At 42.4% G+C, this 22,740-nt stretch overlaps 1 protein-coding gene across 3 annotated transcripts in view; it reads left to right on the forward strand.

Moving 5' to 3' along the window:
- PSPH (phosphoserine phosphatase) overlaps positions 1-22,740 on the forward strand; it is a 34,083-nt gene that overhangs the window by 6,169 nt on the left and 5,174 nt on the right. For 2 of the 3 annotated variants that reach the window (XM_040336758.1, XM_040336759.1), the window contains exons 2-5: positions 4,467-4,498; positions 8,418-8,576; positions 13,537-13,671; positions 19,676-19,821. In XM_040336758.1, the coding sequence (XP_040192692.1) occupies positions 4,482-4,498; positions 8,418-8,576; positions 13,537-13,671; positions 19,676-19,821 (457 nt within the window). In that variant the 5' untranslated portion in view covers positions 4,467-4,481. The remainder of the gene's footprint in view (positions 1-4,466; positions 4,499-8,417; positions 8,577-13,536; positions 13,672-19,675; positions 19,822-22,740) is intronic. The other variant, XM_040336757.1, reaches the window with a different exon arrangement.

Below are 22,740 nucleotides of genomic sequence, written 5' to 3' on the forward strand. Positions count from 1 at the left end.
AAGTTGTTAAATGTTGTACCTTCATTAAATGTAACCATATTGCTACACTTAGAGGCGCCTCTCTTCTTTTTTTATACTCAGTTGAGACATGACGCTACTCTTATATCAAGATGCTACTCTTATATCAAGACATCGCTTGTATATCAAGGAAAAATATATTAAAACATTTTGCTTGTCTTGCAAAACGCTCTCAAACCAAGTTACTCGCAAACCAAGGTTTTACTGTACTAGAAAGTCATCACACTTTGGAATGTCCGTTTGTGCCATTTTATTTTTCTTTATGCAATAGCATAAAGCCAGCTGTTGAAAACACTAATGATCAGTGTAATCAAATTGTAAATGCTTTAGGCTTCCTGTATAAAAAAAAAAAAAAAAACTTAAGAAACAATGTTTCAATTACCCTAACAATCAACTACCCAAAGACATATGGGGGGTATTTACTAAAATTGGAAAACTCAGAAGCTGATTGGCTACCATGCAAAGCTGTACCAGTTTCTGACTTCAGCTTGTTCAATTGAGCTTTGACAATAAAACCTGGAAGCGGATTGGTTTTGTTTCCAATTATTTTTATTAAAGGGCAACTCCACTTTCGTGGGGGGGAAAAGAATAGCAGATAAGGAAAAAATTATATAGAGTATACAATTGCGACACTAATCATATTGTAATTGAATGTTATTAAAAATGACCTTTCCTTTCTAGCTCTGTAATTTTCTGAGAATGCAATGCAATATGGCTACCTGGGGTTGTTTTGTAGACAGAATGTGTACCGAAGACCCCCAGAAACATCATTTCCTGCTTGTTTGATTGGCTCACCAATATTCCCAAACATCTGCATTAAGATACAAGTCAGATTTTAGGCATCCCCTGCAACAAAAATGTCATTTTTGAAGAGATATTTTTAATCTAAAAGGTTTTGCCTGTCAGGTGGAAGCATCCATACACCCCTGTACCGGTGCCCCCCCATCTGCGAGCCAGGGACTGACATAGCGGGTGGAGGAGAGGGAGAACAGCAGACACACATCCGGTCTCCTCCCCTTCTTGTTGGTGACACAGAAAGTGCAAAGTGATGTGTATGACGTCATTTCCGGGTCACCCTGTCACTTTTCCCCGTGTATTGCAATGTAATGTGCATTGCAATACATCCAGTGGAGCCCAGAGGAGACAAGCAGGATCTTTTTTTGTCTCATTCAAAAAACCTGTTTGCAAAAAAATAAAGTTACACCCAAGCACACAAAATCCCCCCACCCCCACATATACAAACGTAAACGCAAACATCGGGGGCAACACATGAAGACATTGATTGCGATACACATGTTACATATCTCTGCACACACCAGAACGGGAGCAATAATTCTAGCACAGGGCCTCCTCTATAACACTACACTGATGACTTATAGGGGCTTTGGAAGCGTCCCCTATAGAAAATATAGGGTACTGAATGTCGCCATTTCAGAGGTGCACACAAATATAAGATTTGACATGTTGGGTAATTGTTTACTCTTTGCAACCTCATCTTCTACATTTAACCAAACATGTGGGTAGTTTATTGCATTTGTTTGCAGTAAAATACATTTTAGTGTGTTTTTTATTGAAATTTTGTGGTAATTTATCATGAGGTTGGGGAACTTCGGAATTCTCTGCCTATAGGCTTCTAAGTTGTAAATCCGGACCTGGGCAGGACAACAACCCTGGCTCAGTAGGTCGCTTATGGTGTGCAACACACCTGCCATATAAGCCAATAACTTTCTCCTAACGCACACCACTCGTCATTTGTCAGCCTATGTACCATGAAGAACATTTTGAAAAAAAAAAAAAAAATTAAACCAATCCAGATAAAGAGAATTCTGAAAAGAAGTAGAAAAAAGAAGATAAAGTGAGAAACCAGAAAAAAGAAAAAGAAGTGCACCCTTTACGGTTAAAATGTGGGACTCTCAAGAGGAATCTGAAAGATATTTAACCACTTGCCTACAGGGCACTTACACCTCCTTCCTGCCCAGGCCATTTTTCAGCTTTCAGCGCGGTCACACTTTGAATGACAATTGCGCAGTCATGTAACACTGTACCCAAACAATTTTTTATAATTTTCTTCACACAGATAGAGCTTTCTTTTAGTGGTATTTGATCACTTCTGTTTGTTTTATTATGTTTTCATACTTAGTTTCTGTCAGTAAATTTTGTAACTAAGTAATTTTTCGCCTTCACTAATGTGCGCTGATGAGGCAGTACTGAAAGGCATTGATAGGCTGAACTGTTGGGTATTGATGAGGTGGTACTTTTGGGCACTGATGAGGCAGCACTTATGGGCACTGATTAGGAGGCACTAATATGACGGCGTCCCAGAACGAGAGCCGCACCACCCCGCCGTCATTTGACGGTGGGCTGGCAGCAACTAGTTAACCCCTTGTCCGCTGGGCCTATTTTGGCACTTCTCTCCTTCATGTAAAAATCAAAAAAAAATTTGCTAGAAAATGAATCAGAACCCCCAAACATTATATATTTTTTTTAGCAGACACCCTAATAATAAATAAATAGCGGTATTTTTGGGGAAAAAAAACAGTTTCATGATTAAAAAAATAACAAAACAGTAAAGTTAGCCCAATTTTTTTGTATAATGTGAAAGCAGATGTTACGCCGAGTAAATAGATACCTAACATGTCATGCTTTAAAATTGCGCACACTCATGGAATGGTGGCAAACTTCGGTACTCCATAGGCGACGCTTTAAATTATTTTACAGGTTACTATTTTCGAGTTACAGAGGAGGTCTTGTGCTAGAATTGTCGCACACACTCTAACGTACGCGACGATACCTCACATGTGGGGTTTGAATGACGTTTACATATGTGGGCGGGACTTACATGCGTGTTTGCTTCTGAGTGTGAGCTACCGGGGACAGGGGCGTTTAAAAAAAAAAAAATATTTTAATTTTACTTCATTTTTTTAGAGACCCCACATCTCTCCTCCAGGCTTACAAGCATGAGATCGTGAAAAGAAATTCACCGATCTCATGCCGACAGCCGCGATTGCGGCTTTGTTAACTTCCGGGTATCCAGGCGTGACGTCACAACATCGCGCCCGAGCCTCCGATGGTCATAGAGATGACTGGTGACCATCTGGTCACCAGTCATCTCTATGCTTCCCAGCCAGCGCCGGCCGATTCGTTCTCCGGGCCCCCGATGGCACGGGAGAGCCTGGAGAAGCACTGGTAGGCAGCGGGAGGGGGAAGACGTCCCTCCCGCTGCCTATAAGAACGATCAATCGGCGGAATTGCCGCTTTGATCATTCTTATCGTGCAGAGAATTGCCGGCTGAAGATGGTGATATCTGAATGATGCCTGTAGCTGCAGGCATCATTCAGATATCACCGCACAAAGTCGAGGACGTCATATGACGTCCTCGGTTGTCAAGTGGTTAAAGCATATGGTAACCTAAAAAAGAAAAATGGATCCCGTTCCTTTAAAGCTTGTTATACAGCACAGTGCTTGTAATGTGTAATTTGGCCCCTTGTATCACCTGAAATACCTGGCAGATCCTGCCAGTTTCTACCCTCTCCTCTATAAACTGACCACGGTTTATCATGGCTGCAGAGTCCTGACACTGTGGTCAGTTTACATGCCTCCATCAGCCGCAGCTCTTCCATCTGTCTCCTGTGTCCTCTCTTCCCCTCCCCTCTCCCCCTGCCACTATTAGTAGGCATTTAAACTTTAAAAAACATACTGCCAGATGCTCTCTTGTATCTGGGTACAACACTCAGTGTATGTTTTTGTGGAAAACGGTGCTTCTAAATACAATTTTTGCAGATCTCTTCAGAGATCAACTGGTCACTGCCCCCACCAATAACTGTCCTTCACAGCAAGGAGCACTTGGAAGGGCAATGCATGTCAAATAAAACCTAAGAATATTCCCAGTTCAACTCACCAGCCAGCCTGCAACCAACCAAATTCTCCTGTCTAACAATTTGCTTTACAAAACAGGAGCTTAGTAAGCATACATTTGCAAATACATGTGTGAGCTGCAGAGGCCATTCCATGGCACCCCATTATTATCTACAGTATTAACTCTGTAAATTTATAAGAGCCTCCATAGTAGAAGCACAACTTGAGCTTACAGAAGATTACTTTTTTTTTTTTTCGTCAGCTATTTGAAGCCGCAGGATAACCAAACAAAGGTAAATATTTGCAGCTGGGATGGGGGGCATTAAAATGAACCAGTTGCTTTGCCCTACATGGCAAATTATTGTTTTGTACAGGGCAGAATGTAGGCATAGGCGGTCCAGCATCTGTGACATGGTTTACAGTACTCCCTTTACCAGAAAACATTTAAAAGCACTGCTATAGATATAGTGATTTCCCATTCAAATACATCCATAAGTAAATCATCCTTAAAATGTTATTCTGCATATACAGTATGCATGTAAAGTTTAACCTTCTGAGCTGAATTTAATTTTTCTCACTGTTTTCTCTTACAGACAGACAATTAGTCCATGTGCACACATATCAGGTAAAAGAAATATATGTTTTCATTTGCATAGAATGAGCAAGCAAATGGTGAAAGAATATGGTTACTTGTACTGTATATGTCTACAAATCAGTCTTCATGAAGATCCGTGCATGTCGATTACTCCTTCAACAGACATAAGCAAACATAGGAGACCTAAAGTTTATGTATAGCCAACCCTTTTTTTTTTTTTTTAGCTTTGAATAAAGTAGTAATGGGTTTGCTGTATGTACCATTGGGAACATTTTTATTCCCTTCACGTCCCAGAGATGCAATAGAAAATTAGTAGATATCTGCCCATCTCTTGTTCTTGGAACACCTGTAAAATGTTGCATTATCCCTCACTTGTTGACAGTACAACAGAGTGGTTAATCTGCCCAATGGGGACAAATAGTGTTGATGCAGGAATCCTTCTTGCCGAGCCATTGTATTCTCCCTGGGTGGTTTGCAGGGGAATCCATCCCCAACGGGAGAGGACATTTTTTACTGCTAGTGGCTAACGATGATCGCAAGTAAAATCCTGCCCATACACGGTTCGAATCTTGGCCAGTTGCTACTGAACCAGCCGTGATTCCAACCGTCTATGGCCGGTGTTATGCTTGAGTCTATATTTCACATGTCTGTTTGTCCAATCAAAGTTGTTTTTACTCCCAACTGAATGACTTGAAAAACTGTCGTCTAGCATTCTGTGAAGTGTGATATACTGTATGTTTGTTTAGTGTGATTGGTAACTTGTGGGGTTTGCTAAAATGAATGAAAAAAATCATGACAAGATAAAAAATAGGTTCAGATATAAAATCTGGCTGATTACACATAGCATGTCTATAGCCGACAGCCGACCCCCCCTGGTTGTCCCTTTTCTAAAGATTGAACATGTATTAACGCATGGACGATGTTAGTAGAGCAGTGGGCATGTCAGTAGGGCAGAGGTTGGTGTCAGTAGTTTTTAATTGAATTATTTTATTTTTGTATTATTTTCTACAATTTTTTTATGAGCCCCATTGGGTGGCTTTGGTGAAATATCAGCAGGGGTAATCTGCGCCGCACTGAGTGATTAAGGTGTGCCCAGGCACACCCCCTGCGCACACCTATGCACCTACCACTCTTTCCCCTACAATTAGGCATGTCAGGGATGTCAGTAATTCTTTCCTTAGCTACTCTGTGGACATATATACACTTGCAGCAGATCTAAGGATACATGTTAAGGGGAAGATCATACGGAATATTTTTAAGAAGTTAAGTAACACCTACACATCCTACCACTAATGGTTACAGTCCGTTTTGAAATATCATCCATTCCTTGCTGCCAACTATATGACTATATAGTTTCCCCCTTTGACCCATTGTTAACACCATTGGGGTTCATTTACTACAACTTGCAAGTGCAATATCTGGTGCAGCTTCTAATTTCAGCTCAAAAAATTGAACCTATTTGGTTTCTATGCAGAGCTGCATCAGATTTTGCACTCTTGAATTTTACAAAATCAGCCCCAGTGTGCTTATCTACCACCACTTTGTTTCCAAACTGTAATCCTTTAAAGCTCAATGGAAGTTTTGGTGAACACCAGCTAAATACTTTTCAGGTACACCCAATTGAAAAGTGTACAAAGCCTTAAGCCTCGTACACACGATCCAACTTTATGGCCATAATTGTCTGATGGACATGTTGTGTCGGATAATCCAACCGTGTGTATGTTCCATCACACAATTCCTGGCTGAATTAACGACAACAAAAGTTGGCTGTTCATGCTCACTAATTGTTGGGCAATAAATCTGTTACGTGATCGTGTGTACACAATTATGTCCGACTAAAATCCAAAGTACAAACACACATGTTCAGAACCAATGCTAAACATCAGACAACAATAGCAGAAGATGCCCAAAGAGTGGGGTAAAGAGCTGAAAAACGACTTGATTTGGTGAATGTTGGCTTAAAATGTTGGGCCGTGTGTATGCAGAACAAGTTCACGGCCAACTCCCTTTGGACCAAAATCCACAAAAAAGTTGGATGGAAGTTGGATCTTGTGTATGAGGCTTAACAGTTAATTTTTTTTAAAAAGCCACCAGAGCCTTAGCAGAAAAGCATGGGGAATAGATAAAAACAGAGGGCGCACTGGCCTAGTGCATTAACCAGCTACAATTTTATTATTGATAAAATATAGCTACTCACAAACAATGATAGCAAAAGCAATCATCCAGCCACTGTGTGTAGCTACAATTTCCCAGCTTTTCCAAAGCCTCTAGCTTCAGGAGGACCTCACCAGGGTCCCTGCTGGCTGACACGTTTCGAAGTTATGTCCTTCTTCATCAGAGCCCATAGTAGAAAAGCTTTTTACTATCCATAGACTGCCATCAAAGCTTGTGCTCGCTGCTGATAGGAGAGCTGTAGGTCTGACTCAGGAAACACATTTCAAGAGAGATCACTGCTTTCACACAAAAGAGCAAGAGTCCACTGCATAGAAAAAGAGCTGCTCTTCCAGGTGTATGATGATAACCTGAGGTGGAATATCTCTGAGGCCCCGTACACACGGTCGGACAAAACCGATGAGAATGGACCGAGGTTCAGTTTCATTGGTCCTAACCACTGTGTGGCCAGACTAAAAACGGCTTTTCAGAAGAACAGTTCAAGATGTGGACGGCAGATGAGCGACGTGGTGTGCAGGCTCCTGAACCCCCGGACGCGGCGTTGCGTTGTATCAACTTCCTCAGCGGGGCGGGCAAGTTGATACAACGCAACGCCGTGTCCGGGGGTTCAGGAGCCTGCACACCACGTCGCTCATCTGCCGTCCACATCTTGAACTGTTCTTCTGAAAAGCCGTTTTTAGTCTGGCCAAATGTGAGTAGCCTGACTTTTGTATACACTTATGATTAAATCTACCTAATATAACAGAGAGCACTTAGTCTGTGATTATCTTTTCCATGCATCGGTTTCATGTGATATGGTTGCCTAATGAGCATCTGATACACCTGCCTGGTTCCTGTTTATTGTGATACCTGCCTTACTGACCATTTGTTAACTCAGTGGTCCACACATGAAGGTGAGAGTAGCCATCTCTAACGGCGGAGGGATCACTTTATGTCTGGTGGTTAATCACGTGGTGGAGATTGATTATATCTACTTCATTCAATTTTTGACACCTGTGGATTTGGGACTATGACTTTGAGTTTTATTTAATTTCTTTTTCTTGGACTTTTTAAACAATATATATACACATATATAAGTTTACTGGTACTCATTATACCAGTATTACTACCATATCAGTATTTCACTTGCCTTAGTTTTGCGCTGCACTAAATTTTCTATAATTTTGTATCTCCTTGGATTTTTGCGACTATCCTGTAGTGTTCAGCCGGCATTACTTGTGATCCGAACCCTGGGGGTCTTCTTCACTTAACACATTATTTTAAATATTTTGATCTATATATTTGCGCTGATTGCACCTTATTTTGTATACTAAAAATGCATAGGTGTGAATCAGGTTTTAAAGTGTGGGCTTTGTTTACAAGTGACACTGTGGTAAAAGCATCCCTTTAAATCAACTACAATTTACAAAGAACTACTTCAAATTAAAAGTTCAGTTAGACTTTATTTTGGAGCCTCTGGGCCACTTAAAGCGGAAGTAAACCCATCATAAATTGGTTTCATTTCTAGCACATTTCTATTGGTTGTGCTCTCAACCAAGCTGTCAAACCATCCAATGGCTGGTGCCATAACTGATCACATCCGCACAGCATCATGGCAGTTGTAGATTAAACAGAGGCAAAGATGGCAGCTTCCTTGGCTGAAAACAATAGTGGGGTTTACTTAAACATTAAAGTAGACAACCAGTACACAATATATTTTTCAGTATTTAAATAACCTCTTTAATTGAATTCAAATATATCGTTTTTTTTTAATGCTTATCCTGCTGTTTAATTTCAGGAGGGCGCACCACCACAGTATGTCTTCCCTGTCACAGCTGAAAGAACTCTTCCGTAAGGCAGATGCAGTCTGCTTTGATGTGGATAGCACCGTTATTAAGGAAGAGGGCATAGATGAGTTGGCAAAGTTCTGTGGTGTGGGAGATGCAGTGGCAGAGATGTAAGTATATTTTCCCAACTAGAACCTTCATAATTGTCAGGTCATATGCATTTCAATGTCCTTGTATCTAGGATGTGCTAACTTTGTGTAATTCAGTATTAGAGTATTTTGTACATAATCATACCTCATTTCATACCATTTTTTCCTTACCAATAACCAATACTACGTGGATGAATTAATGTACCCCTGCTAAAAAAAAAAGGATAATAAGATTAATAGGAAAGTCAGTTACCATATAAATTCTCTGAGGAAAATCCTAATAATATCCTATTACAGGAGGAGCAATATTCAAATACTCAATATTCAACAGCACTGACATTAACAGACACAAGCAAAAAGCACCTAATGGGTGTTTAAAGCTAAACTGCAGGAATTCAACTACTTAGTAAAATGTGCTGGCTTGCCACAAGTTAAAGTGTTTGTAAAGGTTAAAAAAAAAACAACAAAAAAAACATCTTATGTTTGTGCAGCTCGTTTTGCCTCCTGTCCTGTTTTTTGGGGTCCCACGGTGGCTGTTATGGCTCCTCCCCACTTCTGATAACCCCCTCTGGGAAGCACTCTCCCAAGGGGGTTACCTTGGAGGCACGCTCCCGAGTCCTGTATTCGGCATCCATAGCCGCCAATTGCAGGACTCTGCCCCACCCCCTGGCGCCCGTGTCATTGGATTTGATTGACAGCAGCGCAAGCCAATAGCTGCGCTGCTATCAATCTATCCAATCAAGAGCCGAGAAGACGGGCAGAGGAAGAGCACGTTCGTGACGCGGGACTTCCAGGGCTCAGGTAAGTAAAATAAAGGGCTGGGGGTCGTAAGATGTTTTTTCACCTTAATGCATAGGATGCATTAAGGTGAAAAAACATGTACCTTTACAACCCCTTTAAGTCGAACAAGGTGCATCTGACAGTTTTATAGAGCTCTGGAAGGATAGCTATTGCTACACTCTGGGGCTCTAACACACAGAAGCTCTGTCCGCTACTCCCCTCTGCCACCCATTCACAGAAGCCTTTGTATTTTGTGAATAACTTCACATGATAAAAAGTGCTCTGTGATTGGACAGGAGGTGGGGAGCAGCAGGCACAGCAGCTGCATGTGACTGAGCTGAGGCAAGAAGGTCCAGCATTGGAGCACCAGAGATGTAGTGATAGCTATCCTCTCAGAGCAACATAAAACAGATATAAAATAAAGAGATAATTCCAGGAAGTGACAAGCACCTCTTTGGACTTAAGTCATATTATTTATTTAACAAAATGGTTGAATTCCTGGAATTCATTTTGCTTCAGAGAGATACCACTGCTTTGTATATACACTGATCAGCCATAACTTTATGACCACTGAAAGGTGTACGTGAATAACATTGATTATCTCATTACAATGGCATCTGAAAGTGGGTTTGATATATTAGGCAGCAAGTGAACATGTTGTTCATGAAGCGTGTTTATTGAAAGCAGAAGGGGTCTACTACTGGTAGCTTGGTGCCAGATACCACAGCACACCTTTAGAGGTCTAGTGGTGTCAATGCCTTGACGTATCAGGGCTTATTTGGCAGCAAGAGGGACTGTTTTGGTGGCAAAAGGCGGACCTACTCAACATTAGGTGGACAATCAGTATGTATATTCCTATAGACTGCAGTTAGTAGTTTTACATATTAAATATACCCATGTGACTGTTAGCTGCTGGAAGCTGACACTTGTGCCCTCTTCTTTCTGTGGGCATGACTGCGCAGAGTAGATGAGGCAGACTGCCAAGAAATGCAGAGCATAATCCCAGCTACAAGTCATGTTATTGCCATGGGAACATTTTCATTCTATTCTCACAGTAACTGAGGAATTCAGACACAAGGCTGCTGGCTCAGTGTCAGCGTTTTCACTTTATTCTAAGTTTCCCTTTACAGAACAACTTTAACGTTATAAACCACTTGTAAGTTTGGTGTGCGGTTACACACTTTGGTCCACAAGGCAAGGTTATCTATCTATTTTTTATAGTGACCATACGCATTTAGAAAATGCAATGCAATTTGAATTATTTTCAGTTTTACGCATGAAGGGTATAATCCTGCATTGTGCACAAATTGACACTTATGACTAATGTCATGGTACCGCCTTTAATTACCGGCATTGTCCATAACAGCCAATTAGGTGAAAAAAAAAAAAAGCAAGAACAAGGTGACTGATATATAAGGGTTTACAATATAAAGTGTCTATGAGAATATGGCTACACACTGGGATAATTATAAGGAAACCTGCAGAAACTAGTTCAGTAGCAGTTCTAGATAATAGGCTAATTATATGGATTAGTTTAAAGATATAGACAAAGGAACTACATTGTTGCATACACTTGGTGAAATTAATCATGTTTAGCAGTATACAATGTGAATCTAAAGGCTGGCTTCACAACTATGCGTAAATTAAAGTGATACTAAAGGTAATTAAAAATAAAATAACAAGCATGTAATACAGTACTTACCTTCTTTGTGCAATCCTTTGCACAGAGCAGCCCCGTTCCTCCTCTTGTTGGGTCTCTCAGTGATGCTCCTGGCTTCTCCCCCCTGCTGAGGGCCCCCCATAGCAAGCCACTTGTTAAGGGGGCACTCATGCATGCTGGAAAGCCTCGCTCTGTATGTCCCTAAGATACACAGAGCACGTCTTAAGCCTCATACACACGACCAAGAAACTCGATGGGCGAAACACATCGTTTTGCTCGTCGAGTTCCTTGTTAGGCTGTTGAGGATCTCGGCGAGCCAAATTTCCCCATTCCCGTCGAGAAAAAAGAAGACATGCTCTCTTTTTGGCTCGACGAGATCCTCGACAGTTTCCTCGTCGAAAAGTGTACACACGACCGGTTTCTTGCTGGTTTTTGCCGAGAAACTTGGTCGTGTGTACGAGGCCTTAGCCCCACCCCCTGCTCACTTCCCTCTGACTGTGATTGACAAAAAAACTTCAGCCTTTAGAATCACTTTAATGGTAAACCTGTTCACATGCATTAACTTGGGTCAAAATCTGGACGTTAAAACAAATGTGTGAACAGGGGCGTCTTTAATATTGATTGGACCCTGGGCAAAAAAAATCTTGGGGCCCTCCCCCCATGCAATTTCGCTCTCCACATGCTCTAAGACATACAATAAATATCAGCTAGACTTAAAAGCAGTTTACCGTATCAGATCAGGCAGCCATTGAGATTGGTTGCCAGAGGTTACAGCATATCATTACCACTTACTGACAGGTTACAGCACACATTACGGCTCACTGATTAGTTGCTAGAGGTTACAGCACATGATTTCTACTTGTTGATTGGTTGCTAGAGATTACTGTACAGTATTAAGTACAGTAATCTCTAGCAACCTCACTGATTGGTTGCTAGAGGTTACAGCACATTATCTCCTCACTGCAGAGGGGCATGATATACATATGAATGCCACCTTTATTTACATATCAATGCCGCCGGCTGCCGCTATTTAGATATGAATGCTCCTGTTATTTGCATATGAATGACGGTTATTTACACAGGGTCTGCAGGTGAGTCATCTGTACACAGCAATAGGGCAGAGCTGGGCAGCATTAGTAGCAGCACTTTAAACTGAGATGTCAGGACACAGCACCGGACTAAAACTTCAAGGGACAAGGGAATTTAACCACTTAAAGACCCGCATATTGTAAATGTACGTCCTCTTTTTAAATATGGATATCTCAGTAACGGCAGCAGCCGCTGCCACAACTGAGGTATCCATATTTTCTGTGGGCGGCCGTGTAAACGATAACGGCGGTCTCCGCGGCGGATTCGCCGCGAGATCGGCGTTATCGGTGGCGGGAGAGGCCCCCCCCTCCCGCCGCTTTTCCGCGCCCTCCGCCGCTTACCGTAGCCGTCGGTAGCGGTGGTGGAGATCGGATGCTGCCGCCTGGAGAGCGAGGACTTGAGTGAGGGCAAGATGGCCCCCACCCGTCCTCATAGCTCTGCTGGGCGGAAGTGACGTCAAAACGTCAGTCCCGCCCAGCCTCTTAAAGAGACAATTTTTTTGTTGTCATTTTTTTTTTCTTGCATTTAAGTCTAAATATGAGATCTGAGGTCTTTTTGACCCCAGATCTCATATTTAAGAGGACCTGTCATGCTTTTTTCTATTACAAGGGATGTTTACATTCCTTGTAATAGAAATAAAAGTGATCATTTTTTTTTTTTATTTCAGTGTAAAAAATAATAAAATCAATAAAAATAAATAAGAAAAACAAAAAAAAAAATTTTCAAAGCGCCCCGTCCCGACGAGCTCGCGCGCAGAAGCGAACGCATACGCGAGTAGCGCCGCCATATGAAAACGGTGTTCAAATCACACAAGTGAGGTATCGCCGCAATCGTTAGAGCGAGAGCAATAATTATAGCCCTAGAGCTACTCTGTAGCTCAAAAAATGCAACCTATAGAATTTTTTAAACGTCGCCTATCGAGATTTTTAAGGGTAAAAGTTTGACGCCATGCCACGAGCGGGCGCAATTTTAAAGCGTGACATGTTGGGTATCATTTTACTCGGCGTAACATTATCTTTCACAATATATAAAAAAATTGGGCCAAATTTATTGTTGTCTTATTTTTTAATTCAAAAAAGTGATTTTTTTCCAAAAAAAGTGCGCTTGTAAGACCGCTGCGCAAATACGGTGTGACAAAAAGTATTGCGATGACCGCCATTTTATTCTCTAGGGTGTTAGCAGCAGGAAAAAACGTTTTAGTCTTGCAAACACCAAATCTGAAAAACACCTAAGGTCTTTAAGTGGTTAAACTGGGATAGTTGGCAAGTATGAAGCAGCTGCTTTGGGCCCCACAACAATGATAGGGCCCCTTTTGGCCTGCCTTAAAGACGGCCCTGTGTGTGAATGGGCCATTAATGTTTCTATCTATCTATCTATCTACGGTATCTATCTATTGTTATATCTATCGTTCTACCTATCTATCTATCACCATTTAATATTTTGTTTCTAAAGGACTCGCAAAGCAATGGGAGGATCACTTACATTTAAAGCTGCTTTAACGGAAAGACTTGCATTAATTCGTCCATCAAGGGAACAAGTGCAAGCTTTGATAACCGAACATCCTCCAAGTCTGACTGAGGGAATAAAGTGAGTTTATTTTTTAGAGCAAGGTCTGTACTAATACCACAGAGAATAGCAGAGTCCAAAGGCCATGGAGGAAGTGCAGAACTAATCAAATGCACCAAATGTATGTGGTAGTTATTAGAGGAATTCCTCCCCATGTCATTATACTTTATTTGCATGAAATTTGTGTTTCGCGTTTCATCTCCAAGTATGAAGGCTCGCTATATGTTTGTTTCTAATTTATTTGGTACTAAAGGGGTTGTAAAGGTTTGTTTTTTATTTTCTAAATAGGTTCCTTTAAGGTAGTGCATTGTTGGTTCACTTACCTTTTCCTTCCATTTCCCTTCTAAATGTTTTTTTTCTTTGTCTGAATTTCTCACTTCCTGTTCCTCCTCAGTAAGCTGTTCTGGCTGACTAACCCCCAGCCAGAACATGGGGGTGTTTGGTCACATATGGTGACCCATCACATTTGGCTACCCGCTGGAGTGTGCATGCGTGACGCCCCCATATGCGTTCCAACACTTTTACGATTAAACAGCACACAAAAACCGTCAGATAGTGTGAGGAAAGTGACGTCAGACACATGAAAATGCATTCCACTTGTATTGTATTGTTGCATTGCAAGAGCGTGGCCAGCCTCAACCAATCATAGAACCTTAATTTAATTCAGCTGTAGCTGTGTGCGCTCCCGCCACTTTTACACATGTCTGTACCGTGCAAGATTCTTGTTAGGGAAGTATTAGTGTTGGAACGCATAGCGCAGTGTTTGTATTGTCTTTAACGTCACTTCCGTGACATTATCTGACGATTTCACTGCTCCGTATTGTCGCAAAATTTTTGGAATACATCGCGCATGCGCAGTACAAAATTTCTCAGCGCAACCAATGTGATGGATAGCCGAATGTGACGAAACAGGGGCAGGCTTACTGAGGAGAAACAGGAAGTAAGAAATTCAGACAAAGAAAAAAAACATTTAAAAGGGAAATCGAAGCAAAAGGTAAGTGAACCAACAATGCACTAGCTTAAAGGAACCTATTTAGAAAATAAATACAACCCTTTTAACTACATAACGACCAGCCACTGCAGTTCTACGGCGGCAGGTCGGCTCTCCTGCGCGAGAGCACGTAGTATAACATCGGCTCTCGAAGCGGCCACTAGCCCCCCGCTCGCTCCTGACTTCCGCGCGCGCGCCCGGTCGCGATCACCACCGGGCACCCGCGATCGCTCATTACAGAGCGGGGCCCAGGAGCTGTGTGTGTAAACACACAGCTCCCGGTCATGTCAGGGGAGAAATGCCTGACTGTCTGTTCATACAATGTATGAACAGCGATCAGTCATTTCCCCTAGTGAGTCCACCCCCCTACAGTTAGAACACACCCAGGGAACACACTTAACCCCTTCCCGACCGCCGCATGTACATATACGTCGGCAGAATGGCACGTACAGGCACATTGGTGTACCTGTACGTCCCTGCCTTTCCGCGGGTCGGGGGTCCCCCCCCCCCCGCGACATGCAGCGGTCGGGTTCCCGCGGGGAGCGATCTGGGACGACGGCGCGATCGCTCCCCGGAGCTGAAGAATGGGGAGAGCCGTGTGTAAACACGGCTTCCCCGTGCTTCACTGTGGCGGCGCATCGATCGTGTGATCCCTTTTATTAGGGAGACTCGATCGATGTTGTCAGTCCTACAGCCAGGGCTGGACTGGGACAAAAATTTGGCCCTGGACTTCATCCAGACTGGCCCACTTTGACAGGTCTCTCCCACAGCAGCCAGACAACTCCCGCACCTCCCAAGTCCCCTCTCCCCCTTCACTAGCCATTTTACTTTATTAGAGTAGAACGGCTGGAGGCAGTACCAGTGGGGAAGCTAGACATTATTTCTCCCGGGGCAAAGAATCAGTTTGGTGACCCCCTTATGGGACAAGATTAGGCAGAAGTGAGAAACTCCCAGGCCGCTGTCACTGAAGCCGGCCCACTGAGCCATCGGCCCACCGGGAAACTCCCTGTAGTCCCAATGGCCAGTCCATCCCTGCCTACAGCCACACCCCCCTACACTTGTAAACACACACTAGGTGAACCCTAAATGTTACAGCGCCCCCTGTGATTAACTCCCAAACTGCAACTGTCATTTTCACAATAAAGAATGCAATTTAAATGCATTTTTTGCTGTGAAAATGACAATGGTCCCAAAAATGTGTCAAAATTGTGCGAAGTGTCCGCCATAATGTCGCATCATGAAAAAAATCGCTGATCGCCGCCATTAGTAGTAAAAAAAAAAAAAATGCAATAAAACTATCCCCTATTTTGTAAACGCTATAAATTATGAGCAAACCAACCGATAAACGATTATTGCGATTTTTTTTTACCAAAAATAGGTAGAAGAATACGTATCTGCCTAAACTGAGGAAAACATTTTTTTTTATATATGTTTTTGGGGGATATTTATTATAGCAAAAAGTAAAAAAATATTGCATTTTTTTCAAAATTGTCGCTCTATTTTTGTTTATAGCGCAAAAAATAAAAACCGCAGATGTGATCAAATACCACCAAAAGAAAGCTCTATTTGTGGGGAAAAAAGGACGCCAATTTTGTTTGGGAGCCATGTCACACGACCGCGCAATTGTCTGTTAAAGCGACGCATTTCCGAACTGTAAAAACACCTTGGGTCTTTAGGCAGCATATTGGTCCGGTCCTTAAGTGGTTAACCCCTTCCCCGCCCCTAGTGTTAACCCCTTCCCTGCCAGTGGCATTTTTATAGTAATCAATGCATTTTTATAGCACTGATCGCTATAAAAATGCCAATGGTCCCAAAAATGTGTCAAAAGTGTCCGCCATAATGTCGCAGTACCGAAAAAAAACACTGATCGCCGCCATTACTAGTAAAAAAAAATTATATTAATAAAAATGCCATAAAACTACCCCAGATTTTGTAAACGTTATAACTTCTGCGCAAACCAATCAATAAACGCTTATTGGGATTTTTTTTTTACGAAAAATATGTAGAAGAATACGTATCGGCCTAAACTGAGGAAAAAAAATGTTCTTATATATTTTTGGGGGATATTTATTATGGTAAAAAGTTAAAAAATATTCATTTTTTTCAAAATTGACGCTCTATTTTTGTTTATAGCGCAAAAATTTAAAACCGCAGAGGTGATAAAATACCACCAAACGAAAGCTCTATTGGTGGGGAAAAAAGGACGCCAATTTTGTTTGGGAGCCACTTTGCACGACCTCGCAATTGTCAGTTAAAGCGATGCAGTGCCGAATCGCAAAAGGTGCTCTGGACTAAAAAAGAGGGTGAATCTCCCTAACAGAGTAAAAACTGGCACGAAAAAAAAAATTGGCAGGTGTTCTAATCCCTCCACACTCTATCCAAAACAAAGAAAAAAGTTTTGCCTTCAATTATACTTTAAAGGGGAGGTTCACCCTAAAAACGACTTTCTCTTATTACACTGGCCCCCCACATTACAATACGATTATGCCTATTAGTTTTTTTTTGATGCTGTACATACCTTGGTACAGCTAATTCACCCGTGGCTTCCGGGTTGCGAGTCCCGCGGGAGTGGGCGTTCCTAACATGCTGGTGATTGACGTTTTGACAAAAAACAAGCTCCCCCCTGTCGCGTAAGCCGGCGATGCGCAGGCGCAGTATAGCGCCGACTCGCCGTTAGGCTCCTTTCGCCAATCGTGACGCAGCTGTACCAAGGTATGTACAGCATCAAAAAAAAACTAATAGGCATAATCGTATTGTAATGTGGGGGGCCAGTGTAATAAGAGAAAGTCGTTTTTAGGGTGAACCTCCCCTTTAAGGTTATACCCTAAGCACATCTTTTTCCCTTATTTTTGATAGAGAGGGGAAAGATTAGAAGCACTCTCTGTTTATTATTTCTGTCTGTGTCCCCACACAGGAGATGTCCCATCTATTCTTTTCCCAAGAAACAGGATGTAAACTGAAATCTATCCAAGGTGGGGGGAGATATCCCAAATTTCACAGTTGTCAATGACACAGATGTTCCAATTGGGAGATTTTCACTTCACTTCCTGTTTTGGTGACAGCTGTCACCAGGAAAGAAAGTCGGAATGAATCTCCCCAAAGGGGACACCGGACAGAAATAAAACCTGGCTATAAAAATCTAGAGTGGGGACTCTACTAAAAAACTATAATAGTTTGGGCTGGAGTTCTGCTTTACATTTGCAAAATTTATTAGTTTCAGTTTAGACTACTGGCGAAGGTTTAGAACCTCTTTACCTCTTTCAGGTTTCTATGTCTGTCTGTGGCCCCATATGGTAGATTCATTATCTGTATTTGTCATAGTGACCATCAAGCCAAAATTTCACAGTTCTCATGAGAACACAAGGTGGGACGAATTACTGTGGAGAGATTTTTTTTCTCAATTCCTGTTGTGTCTCCAGGACAGGAAGAGGAAGGAAAACTCCCAAGGCGATGCAGACAACAAAACTTACAGGGGTTTAACCATTCTGCTCTCTCCAACACTAAACAAAAGGTTTGGGCTTTAGATGGACTTAAAGTGGAATTTCGCTTCAGCACTATTATGTCGTGTACACACGAGCAGAATTTCCGGCAAGAAAAGTTCGATGTGAGCTTTTTTTTCAAATTTTCCGCCGGGAAAAGTTCTTGTCGGAAATTCCAATCGTCTGTATGCAATTCAGACGCACAAAAATCCTATGCATGCTCGGAATCATTGGACTTAATTTTTCTCGGCTCGTCGTAGTGTTGTACATCACTGCGTTCTTGACGGTCGGAATTTCAGACAACAATTGTGTGACCGTGTGTATGCAACACAAGTTTGAGCCAACATTTAGTCGGAAAAAAATCCAAGGTTGTCTTGTCAGAAATTCCGATCGCGTGTACACGGCATTAGAGTTTTAAAGCGCAGCTCTAATTTGACACCATATAAAGTGGAATTCCAGCCTACACTGACTAAGCTTAAGATATTTAGGCATATGGTATACATGGGTAAGACAATATATGACAGGACTGGGATATGGCATGTGGCATTACATCTTCAGAGAGGCAGAGGCATTTCAATGGCATGGAGGCAGGTATGGAGGTTATTTTTTCCCAATGGTGGGTTATGAAGTGGTGCATAGGATGCATTAAAGGGGTTGTAAAGGTAAAAAAAAAATCCCTAAATAGCTTCCTTTACCTTAGTGCAGTCCTCCTTCACTTACCTCATCCTTCAATTTTGCTTTTAAATGTCCTTATTTCTTCTGAGAAATGCTCACTTCCTGTTCTTCTGTCTGTAACTCCACACAGTAATGCGAGGCTTTCTCCCTGGTGTGGAGAAAGCCTCTTGAGGGGGCGAGCAGGAGTGTCAGGACGCCCACTAACACACAGCTCCTTTCTCTATCTGCAAAGTAGAGAGCGCCCTGACTTGCCTGCTCGCCCCCTCCCCCCTCAAGAGGCTTTCTCCACACCAGGGAGAAAGCCTTGCATTACTGTGTTTCGTTACAGACAGAAGAACAGGAAGTGAGGATTTCTCAGAAGAAATAAGGACATTTAAAAGCAAAATTGAAGGATGAGGTAAGTGAAGGAGGACTGCACTAAGGTAAAGAAAGCTATTTAGGGAAACATTTTTTCCCCTTTACAACCCCTTTAAGGTGAAAAAACACGAACCTTTTCAACCCCTTTAAGAACGGAAGCCACAAGATTGGAATGTAAGCAACGACAGGCAAATAGCATTTTCAGAAGAAGTCAGCATGCACCTTAAATTTTTTTTTTTCAGTATGTGTTTACATGACCAGATACTGTATATACAGTATAACTCTGCAAAGTGATGGAAGGGAAACTGGAATATAGGTGGTGGTGCTGCTGCCTATAACAACTGATTAGGTTTCATATTTTTCATTTACAATATCATCTGGATTGTTGCTATATGTAAGGTTTCCGTTTTGCTCCAATTTTCAAATATTGATCCTAGTTCCTAAAACGTTGTTTTGTAAACTGAGATTCTTAGGCCATGTGTTATTTTCTGTAAAAGAATACCTTTTCTTTTTCCCATATAAGGAATCTGATTCACCGCCTGCAGCAAAGAAATGTACAGGTCTTCCTGATATCAGGAGGATTTCAGAGCATTGTGGAGCATGTAGCTGCAGAGGTGGAAATCCCTCTGAGTAATGTTTATGCCAATAGACTCAAGTTCTACTTCAATGGTTAGTTATGTATTTCACATTTCATTTCTAAAACCTTTTAACATGTTTAGTTTCTTTTTCTTGTATTGACCGACCTATTTGGGATTTAGAATTATTTTTCCTGGCGCCAACATGGCACCGTACACATGATATATCTCCCTTCTATCTCCAACCACAGGCTCATACCACTGACGACTGGTGTTTTTTTTGGGGAGGCGGCAAACAAACACCCCCCCCCCGGACAGCGCTCCCCCCGCTGTCAGTTGGTCAGGTCACCCGCACCCCACCATCCTCCTTGCGGTCGGTCATCCAGCCCCGCACTTACCCAATCTAGGTTACGGGCAGGCTGCATTCCTACGGGTGGCGGCTTCTATCACGTCACCTCCTCCTCTGCATCACGGCGGCTTCCACTGTGTGTCTCCTCCCTCCTCATCCTAGGTGTCCAATAAGATCACCTGTCCTTGTCCTTTCACTCAATCAGATGACAGGTTTCAGGACCCACTTTCTTATTGGTTGGTAGGAGGATCAGTGTGACAATAGCAAATATTTAGTTGATATTGTCACACAACTGTGTGGGCTCAGAGTGCAGTGCTCTGTGCCGTGAGCCCAATCTTTTTGGAAGCCTATTAGCGCCTCTGGCTCTAATCACGTGCTTCAAAACCCCCCCTTCCCCATTGGAATCCATGCATCCGGTGCCCTGCATTTACATTAGGGGGCCGGACGCATGGGGTTTTACTGTACATCAGTGGACTTTGACAGAATGACGGTCCAGGCTTCCATGTCCATTGTAATAAATTTTGATTATGAGTTTTAGCCCTCCCTGTTAAGCTTGTCAATTATCATGTGTAAGCTGCTATGTTGGCATTAGGTTTAAAACTAAAATTGGATCAAATACTTACTATAATTTTCCTTTCTTGACACCAATCCATAGCAGCATAGGGACCTGACTTATTTGTCCTACCAATAACCAGAAATGAGAAATTATGAAAGTATTTGTCCTACCAATAAAGCATTAGAATAAATAGAATAATTTCTAAATCAGGAAACATCTTATATTTGTTTGTAGTGTTGTGTGTGTATATATCAGTGGTGGTCTGTCCATAGAGGGCACACAGGCGCCGCCTCACCTATCCATGCATCGGGCCCCTTGTTCTACATATCACAAAACAACAAAGCCTGGGGAATGCCCAGGAAAAAAACAAGCCTACTTACCGACCAGCTTGCAGAACAACCAATTAACCTGTCTAACAGTATGCGTTTAAAAACAGGGGTTTTGTCCGCACGCATTTGCAAACGCATGCGTGAGCCACAGAGCCACGCAAAGGCACCCTGGAATCTGTGGTCCTAACACTAAAATATGAGTGTCCCCACAATGTAGGCACATGCATTCTGATGGATAGATGAGGGCAGGTGGACTGAAGGGGAGCCACCCCTCCTTAAAGGTGCAGGAGCACACCAAACACCCAGTGGCTGCAAAGGTGTTGGTGCGCTGCTGGACCAATACAAGCACCACAGGTAAAACATAAACTTGTCCACCGCCCCCATCTATAGCTAGCCATCGCAGTAAGTAGCATTGGAAGGCTAAAACAGGTAACAACTTTTCTTTCTTTCTTCTCTTCCTCTCTTGAGAGGAGTGAATAGAGAGATTGTATTATGCTAAATTCTTTGGAATGTATTTGGATTTATTTACTTATATTTGTTAAGATGATTGCTATTTCCCATGTTTTGTACAAATGAAGAGGAAAATTTATTTTGAAAAAATAAAGAAATTGAAAAAAAAAAAACAGGTAACAACAAAGCCTGGGGGATGCCCAGGGAAAAACCAAGCCTACTTACCGACCAGCTCGCAGAACAACCAATTAACCTGTCTAACTGCTTGATCTACATATCAGTTGCGCCGGACCATGGATTCCAATGAGGGGTGGGTGTTTTTTTAAAGCACCTGATTAGAGCCAGAGGGTCTAATAAGCTTCAAAAAAGGGTGGCCTCGGAGGGGCGAGCATTGTTCTCCAAAGCCACCCAGTTGTGTGACCATAGCGAATTAATTTTCATTATCATCACACTAAAGTTCCTCCCCGCCAATCAGAAGGCATGTCTGTGAGACCGGTTTCCCAAATGGCCAAAGCGTGAGGCCATTCTATTGGATGCCTAGCACTTTGGGGGAAGAGGAGACACACAGCAGAGGAAGCTGGAGGAGCAGACACTGGAGCTGCTGCGGCCGCTGCCTGCACTCCAGGAAAGGAGGAGAGGACACTACAGCCCTGCCACATGAGCAGGTAAGTGCCAGATAGCCCACAGGGGGTGCTGTATCAGTGCCATGCTACACCACTGGGGGGGTGTTGTTTCTGGCCCCCCAAAAGAAGAACCCACCAGCCGCCACTGGTATATATAGATGGTGGGTTCTTCTTTTGAGGGGGGGCAACAAACAACACCCCGCGTGACACGGCACTGAAACGGCACCCCCCAAGGGCGGTCCGGCACCAAAAAAAAAAAAAAAAACGTGATATATATATATATGTATATGTAAATTGGGGTTATTTACGAAAGGCAAATTCAGTTTGCACTACAAGTGCACTTCTAAGTGCAGTGGCAGTAGATATAAGGGGAAGCTCTGCTGATTTTATCATCCAATCATGTGCAAGCTAAAATGCTGTTTTTTATTTTCCTAGCATGTCCCCCTCAGATCACAGCGAGTGGACTTGTAGTGCAAAATGGATTTGACTTTTGTAAATAACCCCCAATATGTGTTTGCCCTAAATATGGAATACATTTGTTAACAGTGGAACACAGCACTGTATAATATAGCTTTTGGGAGTTAACTGCATATAAAATGTTCTAAATGTTTTAAATGCAAAATCAAAAACACAATTAGAATAAGAAAACTCTACCATCTAGCAAATGGACCTTGGATTTAGAGGTCTCCTTGGAAGATGAAGATTG

This window comes from Rana temporaria, chromosome 2 (assembly GCF_905171775.1).
Source record: "Rana temporaria chromosome 2, aRanTem1.1, whole genome shotgun sequence".
Classification (NCBI taxonomy): Eukaryota; Metazoa; Chordata; class Amphibia; order Anura; family Ranidae; genus Rana; species Rana temporaria.